This window comes from Accipiter gentilis, chromosome 5 (genome assembly GCF_929443795.1).
Source record: "Accipiter gentilis chromosome 5, bAccGen1.1, whole genome shotgun sequence".
Lineage (NCBI taxonomy): Eukaryota > Metazoa > Chordata > Aves > Accipitriformes > Accipitridae > Astur > Astur gentilis.
This window is the reverse complement of record NC_064884.1, coordinates 13,286,113-13,301,788: the sequence shown is the minus strand read 5'-3', so window position 1 is coordinate 13,301,788 and position 15,676 is coordinate 13,286,113. Positions and strand designations below refer to the sequence as shown.

At 36.5% G+C, this 15,676-nt stretch overlaps 1 protein-coding gene and 1 long non-coding RNA gene across 9 annotated transcripts in view; one reads left to right on the top strand and one right to left on the bottom strand.

The window, feature by feature from the left end:
- Nucleotides 1–9,837, top strand: part of XPO1 (exportin 1) — a 40,591-nt gene extending 30,754 nt beyond the window's left edge. For all 8 annotated transcript variants that reach the window (XM_049801090.1, XM_049801088.1, XM_049801091.1 and 5 more), the window contains 11 exons: nucleotides 443–599; nucleotides 720–883; nucleotides 1,697–1,831; nucleotides 2,728–2,911; nucleotides 4,410–4,516; nucleotides 4,923–5,117; nucleotides 6,085–6,253; nucleotides 7,457–7,591; nucleotides 7,711–7,870; nucleotides 7,949–8,045; nucleotides 8,788–9,837. In XM_049801090.1, coding sequence (XP_049657047.1) covers nucleotides 443–599; nucleotides 720–883; nucleotides 1,697–1,831; nucleotides 2,728–2,911; nucleotides 4,410–4,516; nucleotides 4,923–5,117; nucleotides 6,085–6,253; nucleotides 7,457–7,591; nucleotides 7,711–7,870; nucleotides 7,949–8,045; nucleotides 8,788–8,934 — 1,650 coding nt within the window. In that variant the 3' untranslated portion in view covers nucleotides 8,935–9,837. The remainder of the gene's footprint in view (nucleotides 1–442; nucleotides 600–719; nucleotides 884–1,696; nucleotides 1,832–2,727; nucleotides 2,912–4,409; nucleotides 4,517–4,922; nucleotides 5,118–6,084; nucleotides 6,254–7,456; nucleotides 7,592–7,710; nucleotides 7,871–7,948; nucleotides 8,046–8,787) is intronic.
- Nucleotides 4,513–15,466, bottom strand: LOC126038809 (uncharacterized). The gene is made up of 3 exons (XR_007506099.1): nucleotides 12,795–15,466; nucleotides 12,101–12,154; nucleotides 4,513–4,621 (listed from the first exon to the last, which is right to left on the bottom strand). It is a non-coding gene; the product is annotated as an uncharacterized LOC126038809 (long non-coding RNA).
- Between the last annotated feature and the right edge of the window lie 210 nt (nucleotides 15,467–15,676).

Here is a 15,676-nt window from a genome sequence, read left to right as displayed (position 1 = left end):
GTGCAGGAACAGAACATTTCTTTATAAGAGTAATGGCCCTTACTTTAACAAGTCGTATAAAATCGTACAGAAGATTTAGTTTAATTTCTTTTGTTTGATGTGGAACCTATATTGATATCAACTGCTTGGTCAGTATTAAATGCTGCAAGGCTTGTTGAAGTCCCCCCTGCAGAAATCTGTAGATAAATTTAAAATGGAGATTCCATAGTTGAAAATGCAGTGTTCCTGGTTGGGTTGAAACTTAAATAATTACATCACCCTGGTCTTGATCAATTTAGGGGTTTTGTTTGCTTTTTTTTTTCCTTTGGACTTCGAACTTGATTATGGCAACCACTTTCCTTTATATTTGATACAGCTCCTTGTAGGATTTTATACTTTGTCTCGTAGTGTTTTTAATTGAACTGGACAAACTAGAGGAAACTAAAAATATGTTATGTTGTAGGATCTCCTGGGACTCTGTGAACAAAAACGAGGAAAAGACAATAAAGCCATTATTGCATCAAATATAATGTATATAGTAGGACAATACCCACGGTTTTTGAGAGCTCACTGGAAATTTTTGAAGACAGTAGTCAACAAGCTGTTTGAATTTATGCATGGTAATTATCTGGGTTTTTTAGTAGCTGTTTTAATTAAAAATAAAGAAATAAAATTGATACCCATACATGCACATGTATGGGGGAAAAATATAAAGCTGTAACTGACTTCATTTAATTTAGAAACCCATGATGGTGTCCAGGACATGGCTTGTGATACCTTCATAAAAATAGCACAAAAATGCCGCCGACATTTTGTGCAGGTTCAAGTGGGAGAAGTCATGCCATTTATTGACGAAATCTTGAACAACATTAATACGATCATCTGTGACCTTCAGCCACAACAGGTATGTTTAATTCAGCGTTGTCGATAATTCTTAAAGAGTAATCAAAAGTTACTTCATACTGAAATGTAGTAGTGGTTTTCAAGGCTTGAATTATATTTCTTAGTTTTTTGTTAGTGACAGTGTTATAGTATCAATAGTGTGATTGGGTTGTGTTACTGAGATCTCAGAATGCTTGGAAGAATTTAAGTGCATTTAGTTGGAATTTTGATTTCTGGAATGCTTTAACAAAGAAATAAGACACTGAATCTACATTTTGTGGTTCTGCTTCAGGAAAGAGTAATACTCTACTATAATAGTATACCTATAGCTCTTGTATTTGTGAAGGGGGAGGGGGGGCGGTAGGGAACAATCCAAAAGCACCTTTGTCTGGGAAGGTATCAGCTCATGAAGTGAGAGTAGTGCACACATGCGACACACTGAGATGTTGCAATAGGGTACTGAAACTCTGGACAGAGTGGATCTGGCATCTGGAAGAAGGTACTGAAGGCAGTGATGTAATTCAGTCCACAGTTTAAACGTGTCTGGTAAGATTTAGTTAAGAGTTAAATAGCATATGTCTGAGCTTCCTCGCTTCAGGATATGATGGCAAAATGAAGAAAGGCTCTGGGATGTATATAGTGGCATTTGAAGGGAAGGGGATGGAGGTTTGTTTTACATGTGATGAAGGAAGGAAAGAATGGAGATGGGTCTTGTCAAGTCAAGAGGGGCTTACACAGTGAAATAATCTTCAGCGTTCACTGTATGTTAGTTCAGAACAGCGTAACATTTTCCTTACTCCTTTTTAACCTTCCTGTTTGATTTGATTCCCATCAGGTGCATACGTTTTATGAAGCAGTAGGATACATGATTGGGGCACAGACGGACCAAACTGTGCAGGAGCATCTGATAGAAAAATATATGCTGCTACCTAATCAAGTATGGGACAGCATAATTCAACAGGCAACAAAAGTAAGCTCATAAGTTTTAAGTGTATCGTGTGTTTAGGTAAAGAAAACCTGCTAAATGTTTCTCTTGCCCTGGGTTTATTTTTCACATGCCATGACATTAAGTGTACGTAGCTGTGGTGGAGTTTATTAAATGATGGCTGAAGCAGTGATTGATATGACGGTACAAGTGTTGTTTTGAGAGAGGAAACTTAAATGACAAAATAAATACTGGTTTTATTCTGATTTTAAAAGACAATTTTGTTACTGTACAGAATATGTTTCAATGGTTTTTTCCCAAGGCTCCCTTTCACCTGGCTTAGTAGTGGATTTTCTTTCTGAACAACAAAGTTAAAATGCTGAAAATACTGTTCACTGTTCCTCCTGTCTTTTCCATCATTCTCTTAAATACATCTTTATTTCTTTAATCTTCCATTTCTTTCAGTCTCTTCAAAATAATTTTATCTTCACTCATTAAAGAACAACAGTCTTGCACTGCACAAGAGATCAATCCATTTGGAGTTAATCTAATAAAGATCCTGAAACTTAGGCTTCAGTTACGTTTCTTACTCTGGCCTCCCTCTTAAAACAAGAACATACTGCCTTTTCTTTGGACAACTTCTGTCTGTTTTCACTTTAATCTCTCCTCCTTAGTTTTTTCTTTCTTCAACTAGAGTAATGCTTGTACCACTACAGCAGAAATACTTCTGCAGAAGAGCACAATTAAATGAATTGAAGTTTTATCCTGACTTTCTGAGGTAGTGGCAAGTGCCATGAAGTAAACAGCAGTATATATAAAGTCTGTAAATTTCAGTGATATGTTCTTTAATGCAGATAAATTATTTAAACTTACACTTTTACATTGAAAGCTAAAGGGAAGTTTTATTCACTAAACAAAATGGACTCTTACTTTTTTAACAGAATGTTGATATTCTAAAGGATCCTGAAACAGTTAAGCAGCTTGGTAGCATTCTCAAAACCAATGTAAGAGCGTGTAAAGCAGTTGGCCACCCTTTTGTGATTCAGCTTGGAAGAATTTATTTAGATATGCTGAATGTGTACAAGTGCCTAAGTGAAAATATTTCTGCAGCTATTCAGGCTAATGGTAAGAAATTCCATGTTCTTCCTGAAAATGGGGGTTAGCAGTGTCTGTCATCAGGTTTCAGAGTATGTTCCAATTAAGTTAATTTTAGTCTGTTTGTTTTCTTGTTTGGGAAAGTGGAGAATGATTGAAAGTGCTTGCTTAGATTTTTTTTGTTGTTGTTAACAAGATGTTTTACTCAAAATTCAAATGAAGAACTCTGGATTTTAGAGGGAGGAAAAAACACCTATAAATGAGAAAGTTTAGAAAAGATGCAGAACACCGTAGATGCTTAGTTAGAATTAACAGGCATCTTGGTGAGACAAAGTTGTAGCATGTGTTCTTTTAGCTTACTCTAATTTTGAGTATTAAAAGACTATCTTTAAATAGAGTCTTACTCTTTTTTTCAAAAGATGTTGGCAGGGTTTTGGTATGATACTGTGCTGCTAAGTATCTTTATTACGGTAATGTAACTGTAGTGAAGATGCCTGAAAGTCATGATGAACCACGCTTGCAATCATTGAGAAGGAATTACCAATTACCTAACCTATTTTTACTACATAAATTAGGGCCTACGGTATCTCAGTAGAATGTGCTTCTGTAGTAGTTTACTGCAAGATTAAATGAGACTCTGTTCTGACCGGTTTTCTTGCCGGTGCAGACAATAATACTTGGAAATGGGAGTGTTAAATAAAACTTGGTAACTGAGCAGCTGGTTTACCTTGAAGTAGCTTCTCAGAATTCAGAATAAAACTGCCTGAGGAAATCAATAGCTTTTGATTCTGCACCTCTAATGGCCAGAATTTGTCTTTGTCAGAAACAGTGAAGTTTAAGAAGCAGTTGCTAGGACTATAGTCCTGGTGTGCTACTTAATCTGCAACTACTGTGGTTGCAGTCACCTCAGAGTTTGTTTTTACAACTGGCTCTATCTTGCCAGAGATGGTTCTGATGCCAGCACGAGTGATCTTACCTTTCTTTTCCTGGCTACACTCTTCAGATTTTCCTGTGCATGTGCTGTAATGTTTGTATAACTATGTAGTTAATGAGATCAGGTTTTGCTGATGAGTCTACATTGATTTGGGGGTAAGAAACTGAACTAAAGATAAGGCTTCTTAAGGAGAAGGGTGGATTTTACACACAAAGACAAGTGAAGGATATTTCTCTTGGATGAAATTGGGAACTAACTTGTTCTCCTCTCTGTCACTTAATGAGAACCAGATGTAATCTCAGTCCATGTAGTTAAGTGGGTATGTGTGATTTCCCTTACTTGAAAAGTAAGTTGCGGCTTTGTTTTTGAACTCTAAGTAGGGTGCTGTCAGTAGTAGTTCAGTAACGCTACATGGCAACTTGGACCTATGGAGCTAGAATGAGGAGGCAGGTTTTTTTTTAATTTGCACAATACGCATAAGAAGTCTTTGTAGTTTGGATATAAAAATCAAGCATTCTCTGTTTTGTAATATCAGTTTAAGTTAATCTTTTTGTTACACCTTACCCGATTAACTGAAGCTTGAAAACTTTTCAGGTGAAATGGTAACAAAGCAGCCCTTGATTAGAAGTATGAGGACTGTAAAAAGGGAAACTTTAAAACTAATTTCTGGCTGGGTGAGCAGGTCCAATGATCCTCAGATGGTAAGTAGATTCATTTTATACAAATAACTCATAAGACAGAATTAGGAAGAACTTTGTTCTGTTGTTGACTGAACCAGTTGGTCACAGGAATTTGCTTCAGGAGGTCTGTAAAATATAAAGGAGAAAGTACGATCATAGAGATAAGCCTGAGCTATATTTGAAATACTTCAGGTAATTTTAGCTGACAGTAGTCTTAAAGGGAATCAAGGAGGTTTAAGAGAACCCTATTGGAAGCCCTGCTGGATGGTCCAGAGGGTGGGGAGTCTGTGGAAGTGTAATATATTTCACCTTCCTTGGGGGGAAAAGTATCGCCTGTAACTAAACAACCAACTTTGCTATAAACTGTATGCTAGAGACTTTGTTCAATAACTGCATTGTTATAACCGTGGCTTACTCTTTCAATTAGGTAGCTGAAAACTTCGTTCCTCCCTTGTTGGATGCAGTTCTCATTGACTACCAGAGAAATGTTCCAGCTGCTAGAGAACCTGAAGTACTTAGTACTATGGCTATCATTGTAAACAAGCTGGGTGGACACATTACTGCTGAAATACCTCAGATATTTGATGCTGTTTTTGAGTGCACATTAAATATGATCAACAAGGTATTTATATCTAATCTCCCTAGTGACTGAAGAAAAAAGAAAAAAAAAGAGGTTTTATAAGACTACTAGTCTTGGCTGTTGGTACATCTCTAAGCGAAAGAACCTTTTCTTGCAATGAAGGAAGGCAATATGTAGTGAATGTAGAGTTATTATACAGCTTTCATCTAATGGATGTTAAGTGGGGGTTCATGCCTTCTTTCTATGAATATCATTTCCATATGTGGTGTTTTGTGGATCATCTCCCTGTTTTTTTGTAGTCACAAAGTACATTTGTGGCACTTGAAGAAATTTCTGCTCAAACATACTTGTTGAAGTCTGGCTGTTTAGTTGGCTGTCTTAATCTCATTGCCTTAAATTTCTGTTTAGCTCTTGATTTAAGTCTTTAGTAATTTTTCTGTTCTAGGGACTTGGAATGTCATACTGCTGGAAGCAGCAGTGTACTTCAGTCAAATGTCAGTGTAGGACTAACTGCTAAAATTCTTAAATATTTAAAATGTATGACTAAGTACTGATCAGTCATTTTGAATATTTCTTCATTAATGCAATTCTTATGCTATAGTGTGCAGTATGTATTTGTATAATACTTGAGCACTACCAGCTGAATTAGTACTACTTTGCAGTAGGGTGTAACCAGAAATTGTAGCCTTGCAGCAACATAGGTGCTTAACCAGTGTTCAGACTATGTCTGTTTATCTGTGGACTGAGCAGTGATTAAGGTTGTGTACTGACAAAATGTGGCTCAGCCTGTCAGTGTTGTGTAACTCTAGAAGATGGTCTTATCAAGCTTTGGTGGGGAAAATTGGGGGGAAAGTTCACCAAGAAACATAACCTTTGCTTTACATTTAACGTTATTTTAAACCTGAGGTCTAAATGCTGATCCATGTCAGCTATTGACTCACTCTTCTTAACAGAAGATCTTAGGATGGACCTTTAGGAAACTTAACTTTTTCTCCTCCTCTGCTTCTAGGACTTTGAAGAATATCCTGAACATAGAACAAACTTCTTCTTGCTACTCCAGGCTGTAAATTCTCATTGCTTCCCAGCATTCCTGGCCATTCCACCTGCACAGTTCAAACTTGTTCTGGATTCTATTATTTGGGCTTTCAAACATACAATGAGAAATGTTGCAGATACAGGTAAATGGAAGTGTTTAATATGCAGACTTAGTTTGCAGTATCAGATATTTTTTAGTAGTTTGTTGTTTTCTTGCATCTTGTTCTTTAGTCAAACTTAACATTCCAGTAACACAATTCTGTACTGCATTTGCACAAGAATAATCTTCTCTGTCAGCTTCAAGTTGTCAGCCAGGTATATATTAATGGGTTGAAACACTTGGATGCTCTTTTATTCCCACAGCTGTTAGATGGCACTGCTACAGTTTCTGCTTGCTTGTTTCCATGTGAGTGTTAATGCTTTTCTGAAATGGCTGAACTGATGTAACATCTCACTGCTGCTAAAACTGGTGTTACAGGTCTCCTTTTGTTGTGCTGTCTGCAGCATTTGTCTTGGTACCTCAGTGAGACAGTTGCTGAGTAACTCCTAAAAAGTTCAGCAGAAAAGTGTATGATCTGGGGCCGAACTCCTCACAGTCTGGGAGTTCAGCCCATGACATCAGGAGAGGAAATCACTTTAGATTGTTAGGAAGGCAGACCATGCTTCCTTTGGACAACAGCCAGCTGTTCAAACTTAGGATGAAATTTCATTGAGCAGCTCAGTGTATCACCCCATTTAACGAACCTGAGTAATTAAAAAGTTCTCCAGAATGAGGGTTATCAAGGACACAAGGAGGGGCTATGTAAAAGTCATCAATTCCAAAAACGGGGTTTTTTTTTAATATGTTGGGCTTAGTGCACTGTCCCAGCTACTGGATAAAGAGATTGTTGTGAAGCCACTTAGTTTTTAGCCAGTTGTCTTGTATCAGTGTTTGGGAGGGATGGGGATAAAAGATAACTCTTAGTTGCATTTCACCTAGTAAGGTAACTATGTTTTCATGTAATTCTAAAAATGAAAACATTTTCTTCTCTTAAATTAGCAAATACTTATTTTGGTAGAGGGCTTCTGTCACTTTTGCTAGTACCAATAAAATGATGCGATTGCATTATTAGATGACAGAAGCATAAAGAACCAAATAAAACCGGCATGCCATGTAAATGTGGCTATAGCCCTCTAGTGGCTGCTTGAGGAAATGCCTGAGAAAATGATTGCGCAGGTAATGCTACTTTTTGGTGCCTATCAGAATTCCTAAGGATATTTGTATCGTTTTGGAAAAGGCAAAAATACGCACAGAGGTTTTAATACTGTTCGGTTGGTAACTTAGTTTTTTAATGCATATTTTCTAGGACTTCAGATACTTTATACTCTACTACAGAATGTTGCACAAGAAGAGACTGCTGCCCAGAGTTTTTATCAGACATATTTCTGTGATATCCTTCAGCACATTTTCTCAGTGGTAACAGACACCTCTCACACTGCTGGTAAGAATGCATATGTGTGAGCTGGCTGATGAAAACAATCTATTTGAACATCAAAATACATACTTTTATGCATCCTGTTCTGAATAATAACTGGATATGTATAACTTTGATCTGTTCAGGTTTGACAATGCATGCGTCAATCCTTGCATACATGTTCAACTTAGTAGAAGAGGGAAAAATAAGTACTCCATTAAACCCTGGAAATCCAGTGAACAACCAAATGTTTATTCAGGAGTATGTTGCTAATCTTCTCAAATCTGCGTTTCCTCACCTGCAAGAGTAAGTGTGCTGTGATTCTTTAAAACTTTTAACTGGGTTGTTATTTCTTGAAATACTAACTGATGTGTTTACTGCTAGTGCCCAGGTTAAGCTGTTTGTAACAGGACTCTTCAGTTTAAACCAGGATATTCCTGCCTTCAAGGAACACCTAAGGGATTTCCTGGTCCAAATCAAGGTATGTTTGGTGTGCTTTTTTCAAGAAAGGAAAAATGATTATTCAGCAGGATGATATTGTTGGAAAGTACTTGCACAGTGTTCAGTGTTTGTTTAGGAGATAAAAGTTATTTTGCAGCTGTTTCAAATGTAGTGAGAACTCTGCCAAATAGCTTGCATGACTCTGAATGGTGTATCATATAATCTATTTCAGTGTGATTTTAATTTTATAAATTGGGCTTAAATGTCATCACTTGTACTTTACGCTGTGCATACAATTCATATGTCTAAGATGGCTGTGAAACTTAGCCTAATGGGAAATAAAGCATGTTGACTTTTAATCAGATTTTGTTTCTATTTTGCTTGGGATTGGGACATGTTTTGAAACTTGCTAGAGTAATGCTATGCTTTTATTTTTCTAAAGATGCTAGAATTCAGGAAGATTGTAGGAAAGTGTTTGCTAATTTGTTTTGAGACTGCAGTTGTCAGGTACTTCAAAATTGTAATGCTACTGCTTTAATGATGATACACTCCAAATGCTGGGTTACTATAGCATCCTGTTCTATTACACATAGTGAAAATGTTAAAATATTTTGCATTCCTTTATATTAATTCTGACCTTAGGAGGAGAAGGCAAAATAAGCAAATAGTCTGGCAGTGAATGTGAAGGGAGGATGTTTTCTCTATTATTCTGGATTTTGGGAGCTTATTACTCTGCCTAAAGCATTTGACAATGAACTAATGATTTTATGTGAATTATACAGGAATTTGCAGGTGAAGACACATCAGACTTATTCTTGGAGGAAAGAGAAACAGCCCTTCGGCAGGCTCAAGAGGAGAAGCATAAACTTCAGATGTCTGTACCTGGCATCCTTAATCCACATGAAATTCCTGAGGAGATGTGCGATTAAAAAAAAATAATAAAACAAGTTTTGCAGTTTTCTTTCTGTACAGCTACTTTGTTGTGATAGAAGAAAACAGCGCTTGGATATTTGTTGACCAAAATGATGCCAATTTGTAAATTAAAAGTCACCTAGTGGCCCTTTTTCTTATGTGTTTTTTGTATAAGAAATTTTCTGTGAAATATCCTTCCATTGTTTAAGCTTTTGTTTGGTCATCTTTATTTAGATTTGCATGAAGTTGAAAATTAAGGCATTTTCAAATTAATTACTTCATGCCCATTTTGTGGCTAAGGGGAAAATAGGCAAAACATAACTTGTAAAAGAGTATATTGCAAAATAATACAATTTCCTGTAAGAGTATCGATTTTTAATTCGGGATCATTTTCTTTCTAGTCTGTCCTGCAGTCTAGGAGAAAAGGTAATGAGTAAAACAGACTGAATTAATTGTTAAGCAGAGGATTATAGTGCTGCATTTGTTTTGATCAGTTAGCAGCTTTTTGGACTGAGTGGTAAGGCTAGGCTACATGTATTTGCAAGTTGTATGGCAAGTTTGCAGCAAGATCATGTGCATATCATCCCATTGTAAAGCAACTTCTAAAGAGTATGGGAACACAGTACAGTTAGTTATTTTTACACAGTTCTTTTGTTTTTGTGTGTGTGCTGTCGCTTTGTCGACAACAGCTTTTTGTTTTCCTCAATGAGGAGTGTTGCTCATTTGTGAGCCTTCATTAACTCGAAGTGAAATGGTTAAAATATTTATCCTGTTAGAATAGGCTGCATCTTTTTAACAACTCATAAAATAAAAAAAAAAAACTCTGGCTTTTGAGATGACTTATACTAATTTACATTGTTTACCATGCTGTAGTGCTTAAAGAACACTACTTAAAGCAAAATAAACTTGGTTTACATTTATTTTTCTTTCTTTGGCTTATTCTTTTATTGGATGAAAATGCTGTGATCGTATTTAAGATTTGTATCCTGAAGGCGTAGGAGAAGTTCCTTGAGGTCTAGATAACTGTTGCTTCTGGCTTGCCTCATCTCAAGGACTTTGGCTGTGCTTGAAGTTAACGTGAACTAAGTTGGGTTCCATTTGGAAGTACAGTAGCTGTTCTGACTTACCTCTGTGAATAAATACTCCATACTAGGTTACTATAAAATGCCAGGAGTGAGGTACTCTTGCGCTCTCTCTCTATATGGACTTTTTGCAGTTTATTTCGAAGAGGTATTGCACTGTATCTTGACTAAACGATTGATACTAGTACATGTTAATAACACATGTAGACAAGATCTAGTTATTTTTCTACCTAAAGTTTTGTAGTTAAATGATTTTCACAGATTTATGAAGTATGGCTACGAAAAGCAGTATGAACACTAAGATTGTGTACAGTCTTGGCTCCCCCATTTTTGTAATGTCTTGTCTCTGTTTTCTAACAGTTGATGTTAAGCTCTCCCAAAGTTTTTCCCTTTATTTGGTCTCTAATCTTAAGATTGTTACTATGACAAAAAGTATAGCCATTCATGCAGAGCTGTAAAACAAGGTTAGGCAGTTGTGGAGGTGTGTTATGTAAGTTTGGATACTGTAGTTAACTTTGTGCTGTATATTCCTTTTGAAGTAGAAGTGCATGAGTTAGCAGTGTTCATGTAGAATTTAGCTGTGACCAGAATGTTTCCAGTCTTCACTATTGGCCCCTTTCTGTTTGTGAACATCTCTCCATTTGTTTTACTTAGCTGGCCCTAAAAAAGCACAGCTGCTCCTGTGTGAGGATCATTTGGCGATAATAAATGTTGCTGTGATCTGGCAGTTGCTCGTCTTCAGAGAGAAGGTTCCTCAAACCCTTTATGGCTAGGACTTAGAATACAGCCTACCAAAATTGCTCATTATTTTGATAGTTACAGAACCTTATTTCTTTTTCTCCTTAAAGCTCATGATTTAAGCTTTTTCCTGTCTTCCTGTCCTGTTCTTCTATAGCGCTCTGTTCTGCTCTGTGAAGGCAGTATCATCTTTAATAGGCAGTTTAAAGTAAAATATTCAAAGTACTGTTGAAGGCCATAGCTGGAATGGACATTAAATGGCTAATGACCAGGCTGAGTCTTGTAGTGTTATAGAGCTACAGATTATCAAAATCTGTGCAGAGAAGTAAGAAAATCTTATTAAAATGGAAAAAAATACCACTGATAGCATGATGTCAGAGTGATCATATCCCATGAGTCACAGAACTAAATACTGAATTGGTTCTGACATGCAGTGCCATTAACAATGTATTGAAACTAGTTTTGAACAAAAAATGCATATATGCTTTTATGCATGTTACTTCTTTCCATATTTAAGATTCATGTTAGTCTGAGGCTCGTGGTCTGGTTGTTTACTGAAGAATCAAATCTGACCTAAACTTTCAAATAAATCTGAAATGTATTTCTAAAGCTGATTCAGAAAAGAGTTGTTTCGTTACGTTGATACCTTTTGGATTATCTAGTAAAAAAAATTTAATCTTAGTCTTTGCTTCCCTTTTAGATCTAAAAACTTAACTGTGATTTTGACTTGTTATCTTAAGAATCGGTGCCTTTCACTGATCTCTGCAGATGCTATAAAAATGCAGCTTATGCAGAGTTCTGGTTACCATTAAAGATTTGACTTGTGTGTGTGCATATTTCTAGTGTAGTTATCCTGAGTGTGGAAAAAATAATTACAATGTTACATCTAAGAAAGTTCTGGTTCTAATGCACACTCTGTAAATTAAAATACATGGATAAAAAGCATGAACCATCATATAAACATCTACATAACTTGTAATTATATGTAAACCAATGTTTTGTGCATATTTCTATACAAGTATTTCAAAAAAACCCAATTCTGTGTACTCCAAGTACATTCATAAATAGAAATATTACAGGGTGTTTTCTGTGTTTACGTGAACTGATTGCCTGTTAGCTGATGAAGACACCCCCAAGTACTTGTTTCAGGCTACCATGACATGTTTGCTACTGTAACTGAAGCAGATTATTTTCCAAAGCATTTTAGGTTAGTTTGTTTCTTTTGTTTGGTTCTTTTTAACTAGAATAATTTGGTGTGTGTTAATCTGATTGGTTAAGTAAACTATTTTCCAATAAAGCTAATATTTATGCAAAAAAGCTTTAGAAATGCTCATCTCTCAAGGAAGTTTTAAGAGTTACTTACAGTTTTTAGCACTGGAAAGGTAGTAAGGCCTCAGAAGACCTCAGCTGTGGGTTTCTCAATGGAAAAAGAAAAAAAGATTAGGAAAAGATGCTGAAAATAATGCATTAAACTGTACAAAGGCTGACTGAAGTGAGGAACTTGCATTAGTGCTGTATTGTGACCAGGGACAGTCTGTCCCATAGCCCATTTATTGTTGTATAAATGATGATTACTGATCCAGGACTTCTGGAGTACTGTTTGTATTTGCTGGAAGATATGTTTAGACTTGTTACCTGCTTACTAGGTTTGTCTCCAGATGTTACGGAGCAAAATTGAAATGTTAGAGATAGTTTGGGGTTGGTTTTTTTTGTTGGTGGGGGGTTTGTTTTGGGGTTTTTTTGTTTGTTTTCTTTTTTTTTTTTTTAAACCACTTTGGTGCCAAAAAAAAAAAAAGAGTAAAAGAACATACCTCTCCCTTCATCTGCCCTTCATGAATGCACATCTGCACTTGATGTCTTGAGACTGAATTTATTTTTAGACTTTCAAATTTAGGAGATCATTGCTTCATTGTCCAATGCTGATTATGGCCAGCAGTGTTACCTTGGGAAAAGGCTTAGCCATTCCAGTTGAGGGATTCATTTTTCAGGTAAGACTTAACATACAATGCACCTTAATTACTTAAAGCACATGAAATCACCTATTTGTACATACATACCTGCCGTGTGTGCTGCTGTTGGTCTTTGTACGTGTGTTTCTCACTACCTGTGACTGCACGTTTATGCTGTAAGTGGGTACAAGAAAATAGAGTGCTAAGAAAAGATGGGGTTGAGGAGGACTGTTTTGGAAGTTAAGAGTATGGATGAGAATGACATAAGTCAAAGATGAAAACGAGACATTTTAACTTGTATTTACCTCTTGTAAATTAGAAGTGAAACAGCACTTTTTCCTAGGCAATACATTGGGTGGTCTCTTCCAAGTTCTCCATAAAAACATGTCAAGGGGCCTGTTATTTTTTTTTTTATTGTGAACACCTTTAACTCTTTTTAAAGTGCTTACTGCCAGTTTTTTCTGAGTGTTGAAAAGTCCATAGTCTTTCATGGATTCTGTAATTTCAGCAAAGACTATCAGGAAGAATTGGCCAGTTTAGATTGGAGGATGGGGGGAGGAGTTAAAATTGTTTTATCTCATGTGACTACATAACAAGGTTAAGTGTGTATGTGTGCTGCAAAGAACTGACAGCAGCCCACTCGTTACCACTGCTAGTTATTTCAACATGTATATTGATAACCAGGCAGTAATGACCAGAATTCTCTTGTGGTATCTCTTTAGTGTTAGATTGCAGTCATAAGAGCTCTCTAAAGGAACATTGTAAACACATGCTTTACCAGTAAAAAGTCCAAAAGAGGTCCAAATGTTTTTTTTTTTAAAAAAAAAGCCAGCCGTCTGTGCTCTCTCTTTTTGGCGAGATGGTTCAGTTGCTGATGGCACTGTTGCTGATGCTCAGAAATGTAGCTGTTGCCTTGCTTTCCAATCAAAGGCATGAGATGACCAGTCATCTGACAATACTTTGTAGACTGAAACAACCAAAATGAAGATTGAATCACACTGTGAGGGATATTATCCCAAAATGAGGTTGAGATTGGAGGTATAATCCTCAGGCTATCTCATCTGGAGAAAGGAGCGGTTAGACTAGTAGCACTGAATCTCAAGTTAGTACAGTCCAGTCTCCACCAGACCTTTATGGGTACAGAAGTACACAAACAAAAAACTTCAACTGAATTACTAACCAAGATTACAACTTGAGAAACAGGCTCTAAGATAAAGTCTGAAACCACTCTAAAGTGGAGCTTGCCCCATTTACCTGGCTGTACAGTGTGATTCTTACCACACCTAATAGCTGATAATAACGTTTATTAGAATGCAGACTATTTTCCTACTAAAATGCTGAACAGCCAGTTACGCAGCTGATTTTGGAAGCAAACTGTTTTAACATAGCTTGGTGGTGTAGTGAGCATTATCTATTCTTACATGACTTGTTTTTGGCCTAATAGACAGGGCTATGAATTGTTTTGAGTGTGTTCTCTAACATTTGGGGTAAGTTTAACTGAATTTGTCTTCACAGGGTGCTGTGATATCAAAGTCTAGTTAGACATGAACCTAGTTAAAACATGTGAAATGCTAATATAGCAATGAAAGTCAAGTGCTGAAACATAAGTGTGTAAATTTAAACTGATTTACAGTTGCACTTCAGCCAAGTTTCATAGGTAACTTTACAGTTTACAGGTAGAGACTTACTTCCTTTAGTGAAATTAAGGATTTCCTAGGCAATGGATTCCAGCCGTTTCCAGCATCATTCCAGACTAGAGGTCACAGATATAACTGGACTGGCTGGAATTCACCTTTTTGACACTATCCTCTGTAGAGCAGAAATTATTTACTTGTTTTCCAGCTGCCACAGCTCCCATCTCCTCTTAGCATCTGCTGAAATCACTGGTAGTTTACCTTTCATTGTAAATCGTGGTGGCAGAGGAGTAAATGTACAATCCATTCAGCTATTGTTGCTATAGGAATGTGAACCTACAGCAAAGTAGTAGAAAGATCAAACAGAAGATAATTCAGTCATACCACATCAGACAAAGCTCTGGTTAAAGTAGTCAACATGACTAGTGTTTAAAAAAAAAAAAAAAAAAAAAAAAAAAAAAAAAAAAATTCAGTGAAGTCTTTCACATTACGCAATTACTATTCTGAAGTCAAGTCACCAACTATGTAAGTTCATATAGAAAAATGAAGGCTTAAAAATACAAAGTATGAGGCAGGCTAGGAGAGGCTGAAGTGTCCCAAAGAAGGAATTGGGGCAATGACCAGTCTTACTACCTCAACCCCTAATCTACTTCAGGGTGGTTGTTTTGGTGGTTTTTTTCTTTGTTTTGGTTTTGTTTTGTTTTTTCTTTTGGTGAATGGTTAACTCCATCTATACCTTAAAGTAAAACAGGACTACAGTATTAGTGCAGTGTTGGGACACAGTGGGACATTAACTTTGGAAAGTATGTATGTTCTCAAACTCTTAATCCAGTCCTAAGTTTGGATTTAGAATTTTAGTTTTGCTCAGGTCTTGCATTTATCTAAGTTATTTCTCCAGAAGAACTGTTCTGGCAGTTTACCAGAGCAAATATTTCCAGGTTAGAAGAATCACAGTCAAGGGAAGGAAAGTGGGCCTCCTGGGGATCAAACAACCTTGCAAGGATGGCATGTGAGAAGAGAAGAATAAAGGTCAAAAGGAAAAAAAACTGCATAGAAGAGCAGGAGGCTGATGATCACTGTAACCAGGCCAGTTATAGTTTTTGTCGTCTTCTGCTTGGAAGCTAACATTTAATTTAAAAAAAGTCAATTTCATCTCTATTAAAAAAAAAAAAAGTAAGATTCTTGTGTGCAATAAAAAGAATTTGGTTGGCAGTATTCCAGTCTGCACAAAAGTAGGAGTGACTCGAGGTCACCCATACTCTTCTGTTGTATTCATTGAACTTGGCATGTGACACCATGCTTCAAAAGGCCCCTTCCTTGTGCTGACTCTGGTGTTTATGTGGTGCTGCAATCAGA